Here is a 22,787-nt window from a genome sequence, read left to right on the forward strand (position 1 = left end):
TATTTGGATGTCGAAAGGAGGGACTGTCCGGAGGAGCCTGGGGCACAATCCCCACGGGGACAGATTCATCGGGGCATGTGTGTGAGATTAAGGAATGTCCAGAGCAGAGCTGCCTAGCAGAGGCTGAACAAGCACCTGGTCCAGCACTCCAGGGCTTCTTTGGAGGACCTGAACCTTCCGGAAGCTGCTTCCTCACCTTTGCCTAACAGGCTTCTCTGGGCTCTGAACTGAGCAACAGAGCTATCCCTTTCCAGTACGTACTTGCATGAACACACAACTTGCCATTTTGTTACAAAGTGATTATGGATGCCAACTGTACCCATAGGTCCCTGCTGGGAAGCGTGTCTTGGATGCTGCCAAGGTTGGGACTCGGGGTTGCCCATACTCCTGAGTCAACTCCCCACCAGCAATTAGCTCAATCAGCCTTTCTGCAGTTCTCTGTCCTGAGTGGGGCAGCCATGTCCTGGGCTCTCGGCCACCTCCACATCTGGAGAGACCTCTAGATAAACAGAAGTATTTGCCCTCATCCCCTCCAAGCCTGCACTAGCTCCCCAGGGTATCCAGAAAGAAGGAGAGCCAGCCAGCCGGGCACACACACAGTTAATCCTCTAAGGCTGCTGTTTGGATAAAAAGCGCTAGGAGCGTTCTAGGCTCCTCGGCAGCTCACATCTGGCTGGGGTTTGCTCTTTGTATTTGTCCCGCTTTCTTCCTCTCTTACTTTACTTTTGAGAGAAAGCACGTTTCCGCTTCTGGCCAAAGAGACCTTGGAGGCAGCTGAGGAGATAAAGGTGTTGGGACCGCTGTGGCTTGCACCTCCCCCCTTCCTCTCCTTTCAGTCCCCCCCCTTCGGGGGGGGACTTTTTCTCCCTCTGGCTCTCTCTGTCTGCGTTGACACGTCTGTGCTTCCCTCTGACCTGGCCTAGAAAAGGCTCAGCCCCTGGGAGATGCTCTAAGAGACAGCGTCCTGAGAGCCCTGAGAGGCAGGAGGATTCGGTTGGCACAGCCGGCTCCGCTGGAAGGAGGTAAGTGGCCTGGCCATCGGGTGGACCAGGAAGTAACTCGGTGCCTCCGAACTCTGTCTTCGTGGCTTCATCTGGGCACCAGAGCAGAGCTGAACAGACACCTTCCCTGGGGTTAGAGGTGATGTGGAGCTTATGGCAAAGGGGCAGAAAGAGCAGAAGTTTGGGGGACAGCATTGTGCTGTTCTTGCTAACTCCCCCTGCACAGACTGGCTCTGCAGAGGCAGCCGCTGGGGCTCCCTGGAGCGTGCAGGGGGCGGGCTCTTTGGCAGATAGGATGCTGACAGGTCCAACTACACCTTCTCTCACTGTTTTCTGGGATGTCTCCTTTTTCTGGGTGCTTTTAGAGGGTGTGGAAGAAGAAGGAGCATTTCTGTCCCCACCTGGTTCCACCCCACCCCTGCCATATCACCTGGCCGGATGGGATCCAGGTCTGTCCCATCTGTTAATGGTCAGCTGGAGCCCCGACACTGAACAGGAAGTGTGGACTTTGGCCCCCTTTTCTAAAAGCCTTGCTGTTCCTGGAGGACATCCAGCCTGGGCAGGAAAAACCAAATATCCCCTCTCCGTGGACCTTCCTGGGAAGTAAAAGCTGCCTGCGGTGCTAAGAGTGGCCCCGCGCTAGGGCTCTGGTCCCCAGGATGCTCCAGCACCTTTGCACAGCCCCCGTCCACCCTCTGCTCACACATCTGGGCATCTCTGTAGGTGCAGACGTCATCCCCGCCCGGCTAACCTGAGTCCCACCCTGTCTATCCCTGGGCCCGCCCAGGCTGCTCCCTTCGCTGGAAAGCTAGACTTCCCACTGCTGTTACTCCCTGCTCCGCCCTTGCCTCTCAGAAGACAAGTGGGAGGGAGCTGCCTCCCTGATTCCTTTCTGCCCACCCCACTTCCGTGTTTCTTGGAATGGAGACCATGGTACATGCTTTTCCAGCTTTGACAACAGGGTTCAGGTTGTGTGTGTGTGTGTGTGTGTGTGTGTGTGTGTGTGTGTTGCTTAGCCTGTGAAATGTCCTGGCTGCGTCCGCAGTACTGGAAACAGCAACAATCAAATACCAACTTTGATTTTCACTGAGTGTGGTGGCTTGAGACTGTGAGCCAGGAAGGCTGTGGGTCTGAGGCCATCCCGAGCCGGATAGCGAGTGGATGAGTTCTGTCAGCCTAGGCGATAGAGTGAGATGCTGTTCCAAAGTACACAAAAAGAAAAACAACAAACAACAAACAAAAACCTGAGAAAGATCCCTGGGATCCCCTGGGAGTGAGCGACGTCCTTAGGAACTACTTTTTATAGTGCACCATCTGCTGACTTCCTGGTGCAGTGTGGGAGATCTGCAGTCCCTGCCAGGACCCTGGTGCTCGCTGGAGAGGAGGAACCTGCAGAGGGAAGCAGAGGGCTTCCTCTGGGGGTCCAAGGGGATCTTAGCTGCTCACTGTGCTGCACAGCTCTGCAGCCAAGGCAGGGAGCATCCCAGCTAAACGGTGTCTTCACTCCAGAAGAGAAAGAGACCCAGCTTGGATTCCCTGCCCAGGCGGGAGATACTGAGCTTTTCAACTGCCCTCTTTTACTTCCTAGAAACTCACACATGCATGCTCCCCTCTCCCTCTCTCACCCCCCAACTCCATGAAGTCTAAAGAGGTGTTCTGAGGGTCATGGAGACCAGGCTGGCCCCGCCGGCAGGCCTGTCCTAAAGGTTGAAGACAGACTACTGTTCATTCCTGGCTGTAACCTCCCTATTCAGAGCAACCAGCACAGCATTAATTTTTTTCTGAACACACTCCTTTCTGTTATTCTTCTTGGTGCCTGCTTTCCCCCGTGGCCCCCCTCTCTCCCTGTAATTAGCATGACTCATAAACCAAATATTCTGGCATTGAATTGCACCCATCAAAACAAAGATGAAAAGAATTTTGTAGAAACTATGGGTCCTGCCTCAGGGCACCCTCACCCATTGTTTCTTATCCTGGGGGGTCAGACTTTTTGTGGATCATAGTTCCTAGAGCTGGGGTTGGCTGAGGCGCTAGGGTTTAGGTGAGGGTGAGGTGGCAGTGTGAAGCCAGAAGGACAGGAAGATGACCACTGCAGGCTATGGCTTCTGACCGACCACCACCCTCTCTGGAGGAAAAAGACTGTTTGGGAGCAGTCTGGGTTCTGGCCTTGAAGGACCCAGAGATGTTGGAACATGGATGGTGGCTCCTGGGAACTGTTATATAAACTCTAGTTTTAGTCACTGAAAACCTGTCTTCCACTAATGTCAAGTGGCCCACAGTAGCTGTCTGGACAGGACCCTGCCACCTCCCTGACTCATTCATGAGGTGCAAGAGACATTCTGGCTTCTCCGGAGAGCAGTTTGCTGAAAGCCCGAGTGTTCCACGCACTCTGCTAGTGCTCTGGCACTCAGGGCCCTGCCCTGGGTCCTTGCCCTGGCAGGACCTCTGGTGGCAGTGTGTTCTTGGAAGTCTTCAGAGGTGGCTCCTCTTTCCTTCCTTCCCAAGCAGGAAGGGACATGTGGAATCCCTGCAGGCCTGTTTGGTTTGGGGAGGGACAGGCCTGCACACAGGGTGAGGTCTCTGAGCCTGAAAGGGCGCTGTGTCTCAAAGCCCTGGTTAAGTAGCAATGGCCTGATGCTGGTGTCCTGCCAGCAACAGCTCTTCATGTACCAGCTGGTACCCATCCCAAGTCACCCTTCCTGCCCTCACTGGGATTTGATGCTTCAGAGGCCTTTGCCTACCCACAGTCCCCTCCTTGGGCACCTGCCCATACTGCCACCGGGACTCCATGCATTGTCTAGGCCTCTGTGTCTCACCATTGTCCTGGACCCTGTTGAAATTTCCCTTGAAATGAGACAGTTGAGGAGCAGACAGCAGGGAGGCAGCAAGCAGAAGCCCAGGCAGCAAGGATGGGAGAAGAGCCAGGCAAGAAGGACGGTGCAGAGAAGCCAAGCTCCTGGTGCCCGGGGCTGGGCCAGAGATGCTTCTGGCTGCTGCGACCACATGTGGTGGAGCATCCCACATCCTGGGGCTACAGTTCCTCCCCAGCAAGGGGCATCTGGTTACCAGCTGCTTGCTGCCCTGGGCACCAGGGCAGGAGAAGAATCCCTTAGGGGAGCCACCAGCTTTGGGTGGGCCTAACACATGTGCAGACCAGGAGCTGGGCTGGGTCTGAAACTCCCTCCCTTACGTACTGGGGCTGGCTCTTCACACTGGGGTTGTTGCCGGGGTTTTTAGGGCCAGAGCTTGAGCTCCTGAAAGCCCCTTCAGCCGCTGTCCTCAGCAGGGCGATTACAGAAACAACAGTGACAGCAGACAGGTTCATTCAGTGTGGATGAGTTAGGGAGAGCGCATAAAGAGGTCTGGCAACCCCCACGTCTGTCTCTGGGGTCCTAACGTGAGGTTTAGATCTATATAAAGGGCAAGAGGAACACAGAGCTAAGCTGTCCTGGTCAAGACATAGTGGCCAAGGTGTGATCCTGCCAGTCGCTGATCCATCGCTGTTTCTTCCTCCAAAGAACGAGACACCCAGCAGGGGTGGGAGATCCCAAATTGTCAAGATCTATTGTCACAATGGCCTACTAGCCAAAGGGAGAGGCCCAAGTATCTCTTTGGAAGATCTTCATTTTTACCAGGTTACTGAGCTGGGTCCTTATAGCTGAGTTCCGGTGGAAGATGGGAAGATCTAGCATGTTTGGGGTGCCACGGGGCTCCTGACTCTTGCAGTATGGCAAGCCTCTCCCTTCCTGGGCCTGGAGCCTCATGAAGACCCATCTATGGGAAGGAGCGGTAGGGTTTGCAGAGCCTCAGCTGCTGGGAAGGTGACTAGGGCAGAGCCCCAAGGCTAATGTGTGAGTGTGTGTGTGCACACTCGAAGGTGCATGCAGGTGTGTGTGTGTGTGCGTGTCTAGACTAGAGCCCTGAAGGCTATTGGGAGCTGACTAGATTCGAACCCAAGCCGCTTCTCTACCCCATGACCACTGGGATGGGGCTTCGAGGCCCCTCTAATCCTGTAGGCATGCTGGCTTTCATTGTTAGTGTTGTTGATAGTAGCAGGGTCTCCCTGTGTTTGTGGGGCTAGCCCTGGACACCAAACGATCCTTCTGGCTTTAGCCTTGTCTGCTGACTCAGGCTGGCTCCTCCACGGGCCACTGACAGGCAGAGGAATCCCCGTAACCCAGTGCATATGCCCCGCATTCTTCAGAGCTCACTGACATGCTATTTTCTCCATGTATTAAAAGCAAGATCCTAAAAGTGATTCGAGGATCAGGCACCTCCCACTTGAACATGTGAAGGGAATGTCCTTGGTCACTCTATGCCCAACTACAGAGTAAATTCTAGGGGATGGCTCTTGGCATCAGCCTGCTGGTGCCACAGAGGTTTCTGCACATCGAACCCAGAGAGCCAATGTTGGATCCTGGTGCCCATACTGTGCCTGGCACGCTGGAGGTGACCAGCAGCCCTACAGGGAATGATGGCCACCTGTCATCTCACGGTGGCTGTGGTGTTCCAGCTGTCACTGAGCAAGCTAATGGGGGGGCACCCCAAACACAAGCCTAGTGTGTGGGAGCTGCCGGTGCCCAAGGGAAGGTCAGCATCTTCTTGCTTGTGGTGCAGGCATTCACAGACACTCACTGTGAGGCGTCAGCAGCAGGATGACGTGTGTCCCAGAGGCTCCGTGTGAGCCATAAATTCATCACAGCTTCCCCCCTCCCCCGCCGCCTGTCAACTTTTCCTATGCATAGCCAACTTCCCTGGAATAAACAAAAGGCTCTCATGGTCCCCAGGGTAGGGCTTATTTTGTCTTTTCTAAGTGGAAAATAATGTGTACTTACTGTGAAGAAAATGATGGGCTTGTTAGAGGGGAAAAGAGAGAAACCCAAGGAAGCCCGGATAAGAAAGTGTCGGCAGTGCCGCTCCCAGCCTCTGCTGTGGCTGTTGGGAATAGCTGGGTGGATGGGCTTCAGGCCGCTGGTGTGTGGGGGTATGAGAACACCACACTTTTAACCTGCTCTTTCCCTCCTCATGCTTCTAGAAACAGCTGAGTCAAGAAATAATTTACCTCCTGCACTGATTGCTGCTGCCAGTGGATCTGTGCTCCCCCAGAGCCCTCCCCCTCTCCCGCCCTCCCTCCTCTCTCCTTCCTCCTGCCTTAGACACAGGCAGGCTTTTCTGGTTAGTACAGTCCCTTACTTCCCTATAGTGGAGTCTACTTCTAATCAGCAAGCATGGTCTTGGTTTCTCCCCACAACTGATTACTGCCATTTATCTGGTCTGTCTTCCTGGTGGCCTCTGGGGTTTGTACCCGTGGTGCAGAATTGCAGCCTTAGAAGCAGAAAAGGGAAGCATTTGGGAAAGGCTAGGTCCAGACTCCAAGTAGATTCAGAATTCAGGTCACACTTCATAGCACTTGGGCCTCTCTCATGGACCTTGCCTCATCGGAACACTTAAAAGATGCATAATGGTTTTGCACTTGGGATTGACTGTGGCAAAAATGACACAAAACAGGGGTGGGGAGATGGTGGTTAAGTAGTTGCTGGTCTTGAGGGGGATCCAGGCTCTGTTCCCAGCACCCACGTGAGGTAGCCCATAACCACCTGTAACTCTGGCCCAGGGGTTCGGTGCCCTCTTCTGGCTTCTATGAGCACCCCTACACACACACACACACACACACACACACACACACACACACACACACACGTACATACATATTTTTTAAGTGACACCAGATGCCAGAGGGCATAGGAATGAAAGAGCTCCCATCTTCCAGCAATTCCTAGTTTCCGGGGATGAGATCAGGACTAGATGCTGAGGAAGGGGCAGCAATAGCAGATAGGGTCTGGGAGGCATTCTAGGGGAGAATGCTTCTGAAGACATGGCTGGGAATGGGGGTGGCAGTGAGAGGGTCAGCCATTTAAAGACCTAGAAAGGCTGCAGGTAGCTAGGTGATGGGGAGGGGAAGGTCCATGCTGATGCTCAGGACTTAAACACTTCCTCTCTGTCACCAGATACCCTTGAAGTCAGCGGCAATGCTCCAGTTTTAAAGCGGCCTCTGGGAGAATGGTAGGAGACAGCTGGTAGGCAGGGAGACTCTGGACCACCTGGGAAAGACTTGGTGTCGAACACAAGGGGGCAAGGGGCAGAGACCTTTGGGAGCTTGATGATGGAGTAGATGCAGAAGGGGCATGAAAAGCAGCTCCCGGGGACAGCGCCATCTTTCACCCAGCTGCTAGCTCTACGGGAAGAAGTCGGGATTGTGGGAACAGGAAGAGTTAATTGTGGGGAGTGAGGGTCTCATGGCAGGGCAGGGGACATCAAGCAGACATTGGGGGACACAGAAGCAGAGCCTCACTGGCTAAAGGCATAAGAAAAGCCCAAGCAGCCGGGCTGCCCAGGCTGGTGACCACTGTCCTGGTGGGATGCCTGCATTGTGACCTGAAGTTTTATTGTGTTCGGTCCCATGTGGCTGGTGTGTTGCAGAGCACAGACCACTGCTGGGTGAGGATGGGGTTGGGGTAGTGTCAGGGGAAGGCGTGGAAGGCAGGAAGGGTTTGGAATGAGAGGAGTTAAAACTGAGGAAGCAGCCTTGGATAGTAACTGTCTTGTGAGGAGACCAAGAAGGGTAGATCCGTGAGCACAGTGGTGGTATAAGCCTATAAGCCCAGCAACAGGGAGGCCAAAGCAGGACGATGGTGAATTCAAGGCCAGCCTGGGCAATATCATAAAAGCCTATCTTCCTTCTTCTTTCTTCTTTCCTTCCTTCTATAAGGAAGGATAAACCCAACAGACAGGGTAGACTAGAGCCTAGTGCAGGTGAAGAAATAGCCCAAACTGGCAAATGTTTTAAAGATTTATTTTTTTCTTCTTCTTTTCTCTATTAATTTTATTTTTGGTTTTTCAAGACAGGGTTTCTCTGTGTAGCCCTAGCTATCCTTGACTCATTTTGTAGACCAGGCAGGTCTTGAATTAAGAGCTCTGCCTGTCTCTGCTTCCTGAGTGCTGGGATTAAAGGTGTGTGCTGCCATTCTTGGCTGATTTACTTATATTCTTCTGTATGTGTTATATACATGTTTCTGTGAGTGTATGCTACGTGTGTGTGGGTGCCCTGGAGGCCAGAAGAAAGAACCAGATCCCATGACGCTGATTTACAGGGTCAGACTGGGAACTGAACCTGGGCCTCTGGAAGAGCAGGAAGTCCTCTTAACTGCGGCCCAGTCTCTCCAGCCCCAACCAGTAGATACTTTAAAGCACTCATGATGGGCATGGTCTCCTATGCCTGCCATCGAAGCACTCAGGAGGCTGAGGCAGGAGGATGGCCATGAGGTCTAGGCTACATAGTTAGTAAGAGGGTTACAGAGTGAGAGCCTTTTCTCAAAACAGTAACAACAATAAAATAGGTAAGCGGAGTACTCAGGACATTGCAGAGGACTCGGTTCTGCCTGCTGGTGAGCTGTGAGCAGCCTGGGCTGGGAAAGGCAGTAGCAACAATGACAGATGAGGAGCAAACAGCTTTGCTGACCCTGGAGCCACTAGGTAGAGGGCAGCGTTCCCTCTTTTCAGAGCATCGTTCCCTCTTTCAGAGCATCCCCAGGCGGTTCCTATGAAGTGCTGGGGGACATCCAGGCTTGGGGTAACCAGACAAAGACCAGTTTGTGCTCCCTGCAGAGGCTGGGCATGAAGGAGCTCAGGCACAGAATCCCCGGGTTCTCTCCTCCCTGGGTCTTGGGAGTGGTCAGACCCCGGGGCAGCATCAGTGCTGGTGCCAAAGAAATGGGCAGTGTGCCAGGCCACCTGTGGAGTGGGGCCCTGGTACAAGCTCCTGGGGCCTCTTTTCTGTCAGACGGTTCTCAAAGCAGGGTGAGCTTCCAGCCGGAGGGGGCTCAGCCGGGAGGTGACCTAAGGACAGCTGTTTTACTCAAGGAGAGCTTTGTTTCCTGGAGGGTGCACGAAGCCCTGCAGGCTGAGGGCCTGTCAACCACATGGCCCGGGCAGACTGAGCCCTGCTCTCTGTTGAGTCTCCTTGGACAGGCCGCAGAGGAGCGAGGAGATTTAGGACAGGCGAGCTCCTGGTCTTCCCTCTCGTGGTTTTGCCCTAAACAAGACCCCACTTCCATCCAGGGTCAGAGTCCTTTGCTCATAAACTGGCTATCCTGGAGGAACCCACCTTCTCCATTCCTGGGAAAAGATATAAAAAGGAAGGACAGTTGTTCTGGGAAGGGCAGGCCCTGGAACAGTGTGAATCCATCCTCCTATAAGGAATCCCAGATCCATAGCTGCCTCCCTTGGGCAGCTGGGGAAGAAACAGAGCAGGAAAACCACACATTCAAGGGGCTTCTGGAACAAGCCTCATCCACCAAGAGGAAGACACTCTACCACCCTCTTGCTCATGCGAGGTCTGGGTGTTTGAGGGATAAATGATCTCATGGGGAAGCAAAGCCTCGGGACTGATGTCGTGTGTTTGGAAAGCACCCAGGACTGTGCACCTCAGTGCGGCATTTTCTCTTCCTTGGCCGAGTCTTATAGTCACAGCAGCACTCTGTGCTCTTCCATGGTTGGCACCAGCTCTACCCAGTGGAAAGCGGGGCAGAGCAGTCCTGGCTTCCCAGTGGCTGACAGGGTGGAGATGCAGGCATGAGAGGAGCAGTGACGGCGGACGGGTGGAGAGGCTGTGTTCAGGCAAGAGTTCTGACGCTAAGCTTTCTCAATGTGTCTCCAGCTTGAAGCCGAAGGCACAGGGGGGTGGGATTCAGTCCCATCTTCCGCTATGCTCCCTGGGACCCGAGTGTGGAACTTTAGGGAGGTGTCCAAATCCCAGCAAAGCTGGACCACGATGCTGCCTTGTGTGGGAGGCAGCCAGAGCCCCTGGAAAGCATCTGGTGGGGCCAGTGGCAGGAAGGACACACGACCTTCGAGGCTATGAGGGAGGCTGTTGGTGGATTAGATGTGCCGGATGCAAGAGAGGGAGTCCAAATGATTCCCAGATTTCAGGCCTGCTGTTTGCTCATAGCTTCTGCTTCCTCCCCCGCTGGCCTCGTTTTAATCTAGAACAGAGTTCCCCCTTAGAACTGGCAGCCATGCCAGGCGTGTTCTATATGAACTTTCCAACATGGCAGCGATAGTCAGGCGTGCCATTGTGCAGAGCTTGGGAGGTGCCTGGCATGCCTGGGTTGCAGAACTCTGAGTTCCATTTCCTCATCTTTTTGAGACTAGAACCCAGTCTCTTGCAGACGTTAGCCAAGCGCTCTGCCACTGACCTCAATCCTGAGCCATTTTGAGACAGTCTCACTGTAACGATGACTCGTTGGTGGCGGGATGGCATCATGGAGGGCCTGTGCCAAGACTTACTCCCTTGAGGAATGATGCCACACAACAGATATGGTAGAAAAGGAGGTTTATTTGGGGGAGGGGAGAGGGGTCAGGCCCTGGAGGAGAGGCGGAGGATGACAGTTCGGCCATGTAGACAGGCATGTACAGAGCCATGAGGGCTGAGAAGGACAGAGGAGGGTGGGAACACAGAGAGAAAACGTGCGGACAGAGAGAGCTGGGGGTGGCAGGGGCAGCAGGCCCGGCCTTGGCAGGTGATGATGTAGGACATTGCTCGGATCCCAAGGGTAGGCTAGTGGGATCACCTGTAAACAGACACTCACTAAGAAGGCCAGACTGGCTTCAGATTTGAGATTTTCCAGGCAGGGCAGTAGCCCATTTGGTAAAGTTCTTGCATTAAAGACACAAAGACAAGATCCATGGTCCCCAGAATCTATGTAGAGAATGCCGGTGTGGTTGTCTTCGGGATGGTGAGGAGAGGCAAAGGCTGGCAGAGGCAGAGCTCAAAGTGTTGGGCTTTTTCTGCCTCCTCCTAGTGCATTCTGGGATGGCAGGTACGCTTAGTGCCTGACTTCTGTTTTATGTGAATGAATTTCAACGCTTCAATGCCACTGTTTGGGAGGGCAAAGGATCTCGAAAGTTCCCCACTCACCTCTGGTCATTCAGTCTTGGGCATTTGTCTGTTTTTCTCCCTGGACTGAAACACAGTTGAGATAGGGACTACATTTAAATTATGGCTGAATCACACACACACACATGTGCACACACATACAATCCTCAAGTCTTGCACAATGCCAGGCGAATCTAGGAGCATTTCACAAGCCATGCCTGTGTTAAAATGCCAGCTGAGGAGGCGGCTCCAACTTGCCTTCCAAGGCTCCTGGCTGTTGAAGGAGATTACAAGCTTCTCGCCTCTCTGAACAGCTGCTTACTGGATGAGGATTAAGGAAGAAAACAGTGTTTACAAAATGCTTTTGACAATGGCAATAAGCTGGGGCGGGGGACTAAGGCCAAACCCACTCAGGCAGCCTCCCACTCCAGGAGTGCACACACAGGCGTGAAGGGGCCAGAAACAGTAGGGTGGACCTTAAAGGAACATGAGGAAACAGCTTGAGGATGAATCTTGTTTCCTGTAAATGACCCTCCACATTCGGCCTGGGCAGCCCCACACAGTCCCCACCCTCCTCCGAGTCCTGTAAGTTGCATTACTTCTCTTCCTTCTTCTCCTGCAAAGAGTATTCCTGCTTCCTGGGTGAAGTTTGGGTGGAAGCTGCTGGGTGGGCTGAGGAGGGGTTCTAGGCTCTGCTCTGGGTCCTGTGGAGGGAGAAATAAGATAGCAGTTTCCGGTGGAACTCAGCTCTCCTTCATGGCGGACAGGGATGGGTCATTCGGGGGTTGTCTTCAGTGACTCTTACTGCAGCGCAACCCAGAGTCAGGCTATATCGAATGGAAAAATAAATAAATAAATAAATAAATAAATAAATAAATAAATAAATAAATAAATAAATGAAAAGGAAAGGACCTGACTGCTCCTAGGTATGGTGCAGGTGAGAGTTTACTGAAAATAAAAGGGAGAGCATAGCCAGAGGCAAGAACATCTGAGAGAGTCCAGAGTGGACATGACCCCCAGCTCTGTGAGTGAGGAGAGGTGGGGAAAGGAAGGGAGAGGAAGGGAGAGGGAGGAAGAGGAGGGGAGAGGGAGAGAGAGGGGAGGGCAGCTGTCGACCAGGAGGGGCAGCTTGGGCCAAGAGACTAGACAAAGACCAGGTAACCAAAATGACTGCATTATATAGGGAAGGGCAGTTCAGCCACTGGGCTGGAGAAGATTTTGGTAGCTGTTGAGATATGCCAGTGGGTAGGATGTGCCAGCCATACCCAGTAATAGGTAGGGACTGAGGGATGCTGGGAGAACCTGGTAGCCAGGTCCGATTTAGTATGTTAAACAGGCACCTCAGCCATTTGTGTTTGTCTTGGGATCTAAGACCTAACACATGTGAGTGCAGGTTGGGGGTGGGGACCAATCTCCCTGTGTGGCGCACATCCCCCAGATGGCCTTCTTGCAGGGAAGCCTCACTCCTTGCAGGGAGACCCTGGCTGTGCTGGGAACAGAGAGGTGGTCTGTGGCCAAATTGGGTTGGATGTTGCGCAATATTGGCTTTTCCCAAAAAGTGACTAAAATGACCCTAATGTGATGAGGTCAACTCTGTGGTAGGATTTGGTTATGATTGTTAAGACGACGTCCAGGATCGGAGCATTTCAGCCTCGGCTTGATTGGAATCTGCAAAGGACGCTGTGTGTGCCTGTGGGAGGCCCTGCCCACCTCGCTGCCTTCAACAGAAGCTGTTTGCCTTGGGGGCTGTTACCTGCCACCCACCATGTCGCATTCCCAGCCCAGCCCTGGTCACCCTGTTTTCTGACAAACGTGTTTAAAAATCCCCTTTCTAGCTCGGGAAGAGGCACATCAGCCTTGGATCGGGGCCATAGCACCGGCTTCTGGCTGGGGATAATCTTGCCTCGGAGGGGACAGATACAGGACAGTGTCTACAGCTGTTGGTTGCTACAAACTGAGGAGGATGCTAACAGCATTTTGGGGTAGAGGCTAGGGTCCTACAAAGCACCCTCAAATATACAGGACAGGGTCTGAGGGGACGGCCCAGTTCAGGTGTCAGTAAAGCCAAGGCCGAGAACCTGTGAGGTGGGATGGCCAAAGGTAGCTTTATGCATGCTTTCATTTATATGTCCCCAGATATGCATGGATATGTATGTGTATATATGGATATATGTTCAGATTCCTAGAAAATCAAATTTAAAACTAGTGTGGTAGTCCGTACCTACACTGCTAGCCCTTAGGAGCCTGAGGCAAGAGGATTGAGAATTTGAAGCCAGCCTGGGCTACACAGTGAGTAAAAAAAGAAAAAAAAGAAAACCAAAACAACCAAACAGACTGAAGTTTAAAGAAAGGAAAACTTCCTTTTGCCTGATGCAAGCATGACACTTACAGGGAACAGGGAGAACAATTATGAGGGTACCAGGGGAAAACAGGAAATACAGAATTAGAGAAATAAACAGATCGGGAGAACTTAGCTCCATAAATATTTGTTGAGGACTAGTGAGGTCCAGGGTGCTGCAGGACGCTTGGCTAGGCCAGGGACATCCGGGCCGGACAGGGAGAGCTGTGAGGGCCAAGCAAAAGTCTCCATGGCTGGAGACAACCTGATACATGAAACCAGCCCAGAGGAGGGTTTCCCCAGGTCGGGGCTGAGGAGGTATCTGGGAGGACGTGACAGAGCTTAGCACCGTGTGGGTCTTGACTGGGCCGCTTGTGCAGCCAGGAGTAGGCCCTAGGCCAGCAGTTCCTGCCCCCTGTCTTCACTGCGTGTGCATCGTGTGTGGGCACGTGTGTGCTGTGCATGTTGAGATGTGTGCAGGAACGCATCTGTGTGCGGGCCTGAGTGTGTGTGGAGGTCAAAGGGCAGGCTCAGCTGCTCTGCAGGTGCTGTCTGCCTTGTGTTTTTGGGATAGGGTCTCTCACTGGCCCGGAGCTCACCGAGTGAGGGAGTCTGGCGGGTGGTGAGCCCCCGGCATCTATCTGCCTGTCTCCGATTTTGTGATCCTGGGATCAGCAGCATGGGCCACCAGATCTGGCTTTGATTTATTTTCATTTCGAATGTGGATCCTAGGGATGGAACGCGTGTCCTCGTGTCTGCTTTTCGAGGGCTTGGAGCTCCCCAGCCCTCCCCCCACCCCACCCTCATTTACAGATGGCCTACTAATGAATGAAAATTCTCTCCTGGAAAGAGTGGCCCTGGGGTCACAGGTGGGATGGTTAATGAGGACGTGTTCTTATGCCTACCCTTCCCTCACCTGGGCCCAAAGAATTAATGAGAAGCATGCTCGGAATCTCAGCTGGGTGCCTGGTTCCACTGGCCGGTCTGTCGGCTGCTTATCAGGAGGAGATGCTGCTGCCTAAGGAATGGGGATACAGGCTTCCCGACAGGTGCCAGGGTTAGCGTGCAGGCAGAGGCAAGGTGCTACCCGAAGACCCCTGGCAGCACCAGGGTATGCTGAAAACAGTCTTGAGGCCCTGCTCTGGTCAGCCGAACTAGAAGAGGAGTCCTAGGTCTGAGAAGCCAAGGGCTGGACCACAGGCTAAGGCATGTAGCCATAGGGGAAGAGGGGCAGGTCCTGCATGCCCCAAGCCAGGAGCTTCGAGATGGGACAGAGAATTTAAACAGGTACTAAAGCTCAGCACACATCCATCAACACTTACTTTGGCTGATGGTGGGGAAGTTCTGGGATCAAGGGGGTGCTTGAAGGACAGTCTCTGTATTGGGAAAGGAGGGTCCTGTCTTAAGCTTTTGCTTGAAAGCTGGGGGCTGAGAGATGGGATTGAGTTGGATGGGTGACGTTCCCTAAATTAAGTGCAAAGGAATACTCGCTCAGCGCCCCCTGGTGGCAGAAGACAACCGCAGCCAGTTTCAGCCTACCAGCCCATTTAGGGAGGGGCTAGCACTCACCTGGGATCGGTTTTTGATCTTTTTGATCGTCGTTGGGAGCCAGCAGGTGATGGGCTCTCCTTGAAAGGCTGGTGCAGACGACACTCAGGGATTCAGCAGCACTCCTGGTGGAGGAGCGTGTGTGTGTGTGTGTGTGTGTGTGTGTGTGTGTGTGTGTGTGTGTCCGGGCTGGGCAAACAGCCCTCACCGTTGGCTGTGTCTCTGTAGACTCCCTTCCTAACTCATGCCCTCTCCTTGTGTTCTGGCAGGAAGATGGGCTCCCGAGCACCAGGATTCATTCTGGGATGCTGCGTGTTGCTGGCCATCGCCTGGGGCCCGGTCCTGAGCCTTGTGCCACGCACTCAGGAGGAACAGCCGGAGTGGGAAGAGACAGAGGAGCTGACGTCTCCTCTGGGCCATGTGAAGGGGTGAGGCGTGCTAGCAGCGGGCAAGCGTGTGAGGCTTGAGGCACGCCGCATGTGGCTGCCTTGGGTTGCAAAGGGCAAAGATGAAGCTGAGGAGTGGTCCTCAGGGAGGCGGACCCTGGGTGTCGGTGACTCTGAGGATGGCGGTTCTGTCCCACCCTAACCCCGAGTCTCCGCCATGAAAGGGCACCTGCTCTGCCCTTCCGGTCGCCTTTGCCTTCTAGCTTGGCCTCCCGAGAGTATGTGCCAGGAGGTGGGGGGGCAGGGACAAGTGGCCTCGAGCAACTTATTTTTTTATAAAATCGTGACACAGTCTAGGGGTCTTGACCAGGTTCATTTTCTCTGCCAGTTAATGAACTAAAAACAAAACCAAAAAGCAAACAAGCAAAAACAGGAAAAATCTCAGGTGCAGCAGAGAAGTCTCAGAGAGGGCAGACAGCGGCAGAATTTGCAGAAGAGTGTTTATTGGTGGTGAGGAACACACACGCAGCCAATACACAGAGACAAAGAAAGCTCAAAAAGCCAAAAAATCCACTCTCTTCTCAAGGGCTGTGTTTTTTTTTGGTTAAGTCTCTGAAGAGTTTTCCATTTTCTGATTTAGGATTGGTCAGTCTGAAGAAGCTGGGATGGTTGGTTGTCACTATTCTGTACCGTGTCCAGATCTGGCCTTGGACTTGTTGAGCCCATCCTTCAACAGGGGCCTGCTGGTGGGAGAGCAAGCCTGCAGAGCCTTTGTCTTTAGCTGCCAGGCTTTTGTCTCGAGTTAGGAGGGCAAGGAAGAAGCCATCTTGGAAATGCACCATCTTTGCTGTGGCCCTTCTTTCTGTGTGCTTACCAGGGGGTCTGTCTGACTCCAGTCTCTCCCTAGAAAAGTGCTGGTGAAGGTAGGCCAGGCAGCCAGGTAGCAGCCTCCCTTGAAAGGAAGGGAAGGGCTTCTTGCCTTTGTGGCGGTGGCCCTCAGTGGTCACAGGTCCAAGGCTGTGGGAGGTGTTTTGTAGGGACACCGAACACGAAGTCCCAGAGGCACGCACAAGGCTCCCTGCTGGCTTTGGGTTCCTTCACTCTCCTGCACCTTGCTTGGGTCAATTTAATGTTCAAGGTTCCAGGCAGGATTTGGGGCCAAGAAACCCCATTCCTTTGTTTCTTCTTTTCCCCCTCCTTTGTTTCCATTCAGCAAACACAAAATAGCTGCTGTCAACCAGGCCGTTTCCTGGGTCCTGGAGAAGCATATGGAGGACAGACCGTGGAGTCTAAAAGCTCCAGGGCCGTAGGGACACAGACACACCCAATACAATCCAGGCTCCGAAGTAGGGCTGCCTCCACAGTGCTGCACCAGGGTCCTCCTGGGCATGGGAGGAAAAGGCAGGGTGCTGTAGGTGCAGGTAGGTGGGTAGTGCGAGTGGTGAAGAATGGGGGCAGGTTGGAGTGGCGGGAGCTGGGGCCTGGGAGTGGAGGATGGAGAGTGTTAAGCCTGGCGTAGCTGAGTATGAGGGAGAGTCCCATCCAGGCTGTGTTTTCATATGGCTGACCTTGGGGCTAGTGTGGATCCATGTTTCAGATGGTCTGGGGATGGTATTCGGGTCAGGGTTAGAGAGGGGCTGGCTTGTTTAGGTCCCTGGGTCAAGTGGCGAGGAGAGCAAAGTGCAATGTTGCGCATGGCCATGAGGTGGCAGCGTAGAACCAGTGCCTTCGCTGGCCGCTGCTGCTGGGCACTGAAGATGATGGGAGACTAGTTTACAAATGAGCCGCTGGTAGCTGTGTTCTAGATTCAGAGCCCAGTCCTTCAACACCGGGAAGACCTGGTCCCGAAGGCGTGATTTCTCCAGCTCAGTCCCGAGGTTCCTGCCATTTGTGTTATCTTTGCTCTGGATATTTATTACTGAGGGTGGAGTATGTGGGGTAGGCTGGGGGCTGCCTGCAGTTTGAGCTGGGGTCTCAGACTCCTCCCCCAGGCCTAGCTAGACAGAGCCTTGCTTTTGCAGGGGAAGGGGAGCAAGGCCACAGCTGGGTCCTTAGGAGCAGAGGAGAGCTCCTGGCACAGACATTCACACCTCTGTGGTGCTCTATTCCCCAAGGGATGAAGAAACACAGAAGCACAGCCCTCACCAGGGTGAGGACCTCCCCACATCTCGGTGCTATCGATGCTGTGACCCGGGCATTCCTGTGTACCAGACAATCCCACCGCCCCAGATCAACATTACCATCCTGAAAGGTGAGGGGGCTGCGGAGCCGGCGTGGGGGCTGCTTCCTGGATGCTGCTTTATAGAGATGGAGAGGGAGACGCTGCTGGGCAGGGCTGGGCAGGGTCACGGGGGGGGGGGGGGGCTGTCATCTGAAGGGGGGAAGAATTTTTGATTCTTGAGCTGTGACCCTTCTCCATGAGCAGAGGAGGAGTTTTAGAAGACACTGGGGAGATGGCTCGGTGGGTAAGAGCAATTTCTGAGAAAGCAAGAGGACCTGGGTTCAAATCCCTAGCACCCATGTGAAAGCTAGGTGTAGCCATATGTGCCTGTAACCACTGCAAATAGCATGGCAGGGGCAGGGGGAAGGAGAAGGGAGAGGAGCAGGGGAGGGGGAGGGGCAGAGGGGCAGGGACAAGGGTAGGGGAGGTGGAGGGACAGGGGGCCTCTAGAGTCCACACCTGAGGCAATAAGATGCAGAGAGACCTTATATCAAAAGATAAGGTGGACAGAGAAAAGATGACACTCAACACCCTCTCCTGGCCTTTCCAAGTGCCTGTAGGGTGTGTATACACACGTCACACATGTGCACACCACATACACACACACACACACACACATGCACACACGCAAAGAGAGGCCTCAGGGATTCTGGCCCGCCCCTGTTTGCACAGGACTTGCAGACCTAAGTTCTTTGTTTTGACACAATGCCCAAATGGTTCTCTGAAACACTGCGCCCTCCTTCTAGATAAGTCACACAGCCCCAGGGAATGCTTGGCAGTCTGGATCCTGCACCGAGCCCTGACATCTGCAGTCCATTCACTCAGAGCGAGCCCAGGCCTGGCCTGGCCTGCTGCTGGTGGACAAACCCATCTGTCCCTTTATCTTTGCCAGGACTTTCCAGAAAGAAAGTGAAAAAGCACACCTTCTGGGTGGAAGTAGGCCAGCCCTTGACAACGAAAATTGTTAGCTCTAATGATATGAGAAGCCAGACACCCCCATTGCCCAGGAGCCTCCTGCTGAGGGGCATGGGAGAGGGTCAGGGCAGGGAGGCGGGGTCAAACAGCCTGCAGGCTAGCCTTCTCCGGACCTCACATCTTCCTGTTCTCTCCTAGGTGAGAAAGGTGACCGAGGTGACCGAGGCCTCCAGGGGAAAGTTGGTAAAACAGGCTCTGCAGGCCTGAGGGGCCACATTGGCCCTAAAGGGCAGAAGGGATCCCTAGGGGCTCCCGGAGACCCCTGCAAGAAAGTCTACGCGGCCTTCTCTGTGGGCCGCAAGAAGGACCTGCACAGTAACGACTACTTCCAGCCCGTGGTCTTCGACACGGAGTTTGTGAACCTTTACAAACACTTCAATATGTTCACGGGCAAGTTCTACTGCTATGTGCCCGGCATCTACTTCTTCAGCCTCAACGTGCACACGTGGAACCAGAAGGAGACGTATCTTCACATCATGAAGAACGAGGAGGAGATGGTGATCCTATACGCACAGGTGAGTGACCGGAGCATCATGCAGAGCCAGAGCCTCATGCTGGACCTGCGTGAGAAGGACGAGGTGTGGGTGCGCCTCTTCAAGGGCGAGCGAGAGAACGCCATCTTCAGCGACGAGTTCGACACGTACATCACCTTCAGCGGCTACCTGGTCAAGCCAGCCTCTGAGCCCTAGTGGCCGCCCTCTGTGGTGTTTCCACGAACTGCCGACCTTCTTGCCTCTCACCCCTGCCCATCCCTGCATTCCTCGGACACCGGAGTCCTGCCCCAGGCTGACCCCGTCATCCCTCGGTCCTGGCTTTCTTGGCCTCGGCTCCCTCAGTTTTGGTTTTTGACAAGAATTCCCTTGGCCACTGGGAAGCCCAGAGGACCTCGTGGTCCCGATCTGGCTGCTGCTCTAAAGCAGAGAGCTGCCGGCTGATGAAGTCACTGGGCGGGGTGCCTGCGAGGACTTTGGGGGACCTCCAGCTCCTGCTGTGTACACAGCCTCAGACAACCCTCCTGCGGCCACCGGGTGTTCCAGAACATAACCCCATGTATTCCCACTCCGGGCTTCTTAGGAACGAAGTAAAGCAGAAAAGAGAAAGGAAAAGGGTGTTAGTTTTGGCTTTCCAGCCAGCTGGCTCTCAGAGCAAGGGGAGGGGGAGCCAGAGCACTGTCTGTACCGGGGAAAGCGCGTCAGAGACTCCCCCCCCCAATGGGTCTAAAGGGAAGCATGAAGGCAGCAGAGGAGCTGCAGTTTATGGGTTTGGAAACCACATCTGACTTGACTCTAGGTCACAGATGAGATTTCTTGGGGACAGCGGGACTGACCTCTGAACTCTGTTGACTCTCTATACAGCCTTGCTCAGGGGACTGTCAGTCTTCTCAAGCCACAGTAGTGGAAGGGTTGGGGGCTTGGGGGGGGACGGCAGCTGTTCCCAGAGGGACAGCTAGGCTGCCTGTGGTCAGCTCTGGGCTGGTGGCAGCGTCCTGCTTGCGCCGGCTCACAGGCTCCTGACAGTGGCTGGGGACCTCAGGGACTCCGGAACCTACGGGCTTCTCTCTAAGAAATAAAGCTCCCGCTACGTGCCAGTGCGTCTCTGCTTTGCTCTGCTCCCCAGGCCCCTCTGGAAGCCAGGGCGGGCTCTTTTGCCTGTTGTGGCGTCTGCTCCCTGCTCCTCCTTCCAGATGGATTGGCCATGGGAGGCACCAGGCCTTTGATTCAGGTTCTACCAAGCTGCCCCCACCATGCCCAGTGCCCTGCTTTCTCCCCAATTCAGTGAACTGTCTGGGTATTGATGTGTCTGCCTGCAGGCCCACCTCACAGGACCACCCAGGCCTGACAGCCCTAGCCAGCCTGTGGCAATGTGGGAGGGCCCTCTCTGTGTCCCAGAGCCAGTGGGAGAGCTGTAAAAAGCTAGACTGTATATCCTATTTCTGGGTCAACCCTGAAGTGGGAGAAGAGGAAACAGGAAATACACATCACCCCCTCACACTCAGGGATGGCTTCAGGGCTGATTCTCTGATCTCAGAGAACTTGCTTCCTCTCCCCATCTCATCCAGTGCCGATCCTCAGGGCCTGGGCCAATAGATATCTGCTTTGTGCCAACGAGGCCTTGCTTGCTGCTGCCTGGTGGCCCTAGATTAGAACCCCTCTCTTCTCCTTCCGGGGCCTGGCTGCTGCTGCTTGGCATGTGCCTGTGCCACCTCTGAGGGGGCTCCTGCTGCCTGCTCTTCCAGCCTGTTTCCACGGCCCTGCCTGCAGCAGAGGCCTGCTGCCGCCTGTGCTCTGCCCTGCTCTTTGCAGCAAACACGAAACTTGCCATGGCAGTCCACAGCCATGGCTTTTTTGCTCATCAGAGAGTCCTTCCTCTCTCTTCCCCACCCGGCACCCGCCTTCTGTGTATTAAAGGCAGATGGTGTCCTCAGCCTCGCACTCAGGGACCTGCCAGTGCCCAAGCTGGTGTGTTTCTACCACAGAGGCGTGGTTCTCCTGAGTACGGCAAATCTAGAGCTGCCCAGGTCTGGAGACTCCCACATGGTGGCAGAGGGTACGGCCCTGGGACCAGCAGAGCAGGTAGGCTCCTAGCCTGGCCTGCAGTCTGGACAACTCAATGACCGTCCCTGGGGCTGTGTCACAAAGGCCCAGAAACCAGGTGGCTGCAAAGTGACAAATCTTTTCTCATAGTTCTGGAAGTCAGAGTTCAGAAACCAGGTGCTTGCAAGGAGGTGCTCGGAGCCAGGCTGGAGGAGGGCGCTTCCTGCCAACTCTATCTCTAGGCATTCCTTGCCGGGAGGGAGGGACTGTGTCACTTCAGTCTTCCTGTCCTGACTCCACATGACCTCCGTCCCATAGCTTGTCTTCCTTTCATCAACACCCAGGGCTACATTCAGGCTCTCCCTTAAATGCAGGACGTCAGCACATCTGCTAAGGGGACCTGTGAACTGGCACACTGACAGCTGCCAGAGGCCAGGGTGTGTGTGTCTTTTGGGGATCACAGTGAGGCTTGCTGTGACAACCCATGGGTTTGGACACCGTTAACAGCCTCTCTGTGTCCCTGCGGTGAAGGGTTGGCACTTGTTTTCATGGCTGGCCAACAAGGCCCCCCTTTCCACCTGCCAGCAGCTGACTTGGAACCAGCAGCCTGGCAAACAGCTGGCCTTCTGCCTTGGCCCAGTGCTGGGAGCCCCGTGTGGCCATGCATGGCCTTGGGATGGTGCCAAAATGGAGCAGGTGGACACAGGGCCCCATCAAACAGCAAGCTCCCCTCTCCACAGCATGGAGGCCATTGGGAGAGAGAGGCCGTCGCCTGGCAGTGGGGGCCTGGAAGGGATGCATCAGCCCCACTCAAGGGCCACTGGCTGGCTGCTTTCCTGTCCTATGGCCTGGGTACGCTTGATCCACAGCTGGCCTGGCCACCGTGGAGAAAAAGGCAGCATTCGCTCTGGTGCCTCTGCTCCCGCCTGCTTTGAGAGCTCTTATGTAGGCCAGGCTGATCTTGAACTCACTATCTGAATAAGCCTGACCTTGAGTTCCTCATCCTTCTGACTCCACTTCCTGAATGCTGGGATCACAGGTGTGCCCCAATACCCCTGACCTTTTAAAATGTTACTATATGTTAACTATGTACAATAAAGTTTCCTTACGACGTTTGCATACATGGCCACGGTGTGTTTCCATCATATCTAGTCCCCATGATCCATCTCCTGTTCACCCTTTACTCCAGCTATTTTTCCCTCTCCCCAGCTAGCCCCCCTTCTACCTGTGTGTGTGTGTTTGTGTGTGTTTGTGCATGTGTGTATATGTGTATATGTGTGTGCATGTGCGTGTATGTGTGTGTCCCATTGGGTTCCATTAGGGTTGTTCACAGGAACATGGGCACCTTATGAGAGAAGAACATACCCTTTCCCCCAGGCAGCTGTGTATAAATCCTCAGGGAGGGGTGTGGCAATGAGAGCCCACCCTGTCCCCAGTGCCATGAGTGAGCGCCCAAGTGCCCAGTCGTTTCCAGACAATCACAACTGCTGTGGGTTCAAGAGTGCAGCGGCCACGTCATGCCCGGGAGGCAGTGCTTTTGCTCTGCCATTTTATTTGTTCGTTTGTTGGTCTGCCTGTCTGTTTTGAGGCCGTAGCTCATGCTGTAGCTCAGGCTGGTCTCGAACCTCAAATGCATGCCACGCTTTAGCGACAGCCTCCTGGATGCTTGCAGACGTGTGCCACGTGTGCTTTCTCCAAGGTCCCTCATAATGTCTGTTTTTGTGTGTGTGAGTGTTTTGCATCTTCGAAGGCCAGGAGAGGGTGTAAGAAGCCGTGGAACTGGAGGTGGAGATGGTGGTGGGCTGCAAGTATGTGGGCGCTGGGAACTGAACCCAGCTCTGCTCTTAACC

The 22,787-nt window shown here is 54.2% G+C and overlaps 1 protein-coding gene across 1 annotated transcript; it reads left to right on the forward strand.

The window, feature by feature from the left end:
- The first annotated feature begins 769 nt into the window (after positions 1-769).
- Positions 770-22,056, forward strand: C1qtnf1 (C1q and TNF related 1). The gene is made up of 4 exons (XM_055592697.1): positions 770-1,022; positions 15,091-15,249; positions 17,322-17,458; positions 18,542-22,056. The coding sequence occupies exons 2-4, from the start codon at positions 15,095-15,097 to the stop codon at positions 19,090-19,092; spliced, it is 843 nt and encodes a 280-aa protein (XP_055448672.1). The 5' UTR covers positions 770-1,022; positions 15,091-15,094; the 3' UTR covers positions 19,093-22,056.
- Positions 22,057-22,787: the final 731 nt, after the last annotated feature.

The sequence above is a fragment of the Psammomys obesus genome, unplaced genomic scaffold, assembly GCF_907164565.1.
Source record: "Psammomys obesus unplaced genomic scaffold, mPsaObe1.curated_primary_1811, whole genome shotgun sequence".
Lineage (NCBI taxonomy): Eukaryota > Metazoa > Chordata > Mammalia > Rodentia > Muridae > Psammomys > Psammomys obesus.

Bases quoted from the DNA above. Each gene is read 5' to 3' on its own strand.
- C1qtnf1 (XM_055592697.1), top strand. From the start codon at position 15,095: ATGGGCTCCCGAGCACCAGGATTCATTCTGGGATGCTGCGTGTTGCTG. The intron at 15,250-17,321 runs GTGAGGCGTGCT...CTATTCCCCAAG, and splicing joins CCTCTGGGCCATGTGAAGGG to GGATGAAGAAACACAGAAGC. The intron at 17,459-18,541 runs GTGAGGGGGCTG...GTTCTCTCCTAG, and splicing joins CAACATTACCATCCTGAAAG to GTGAGAAAGGTGACCGAGGT.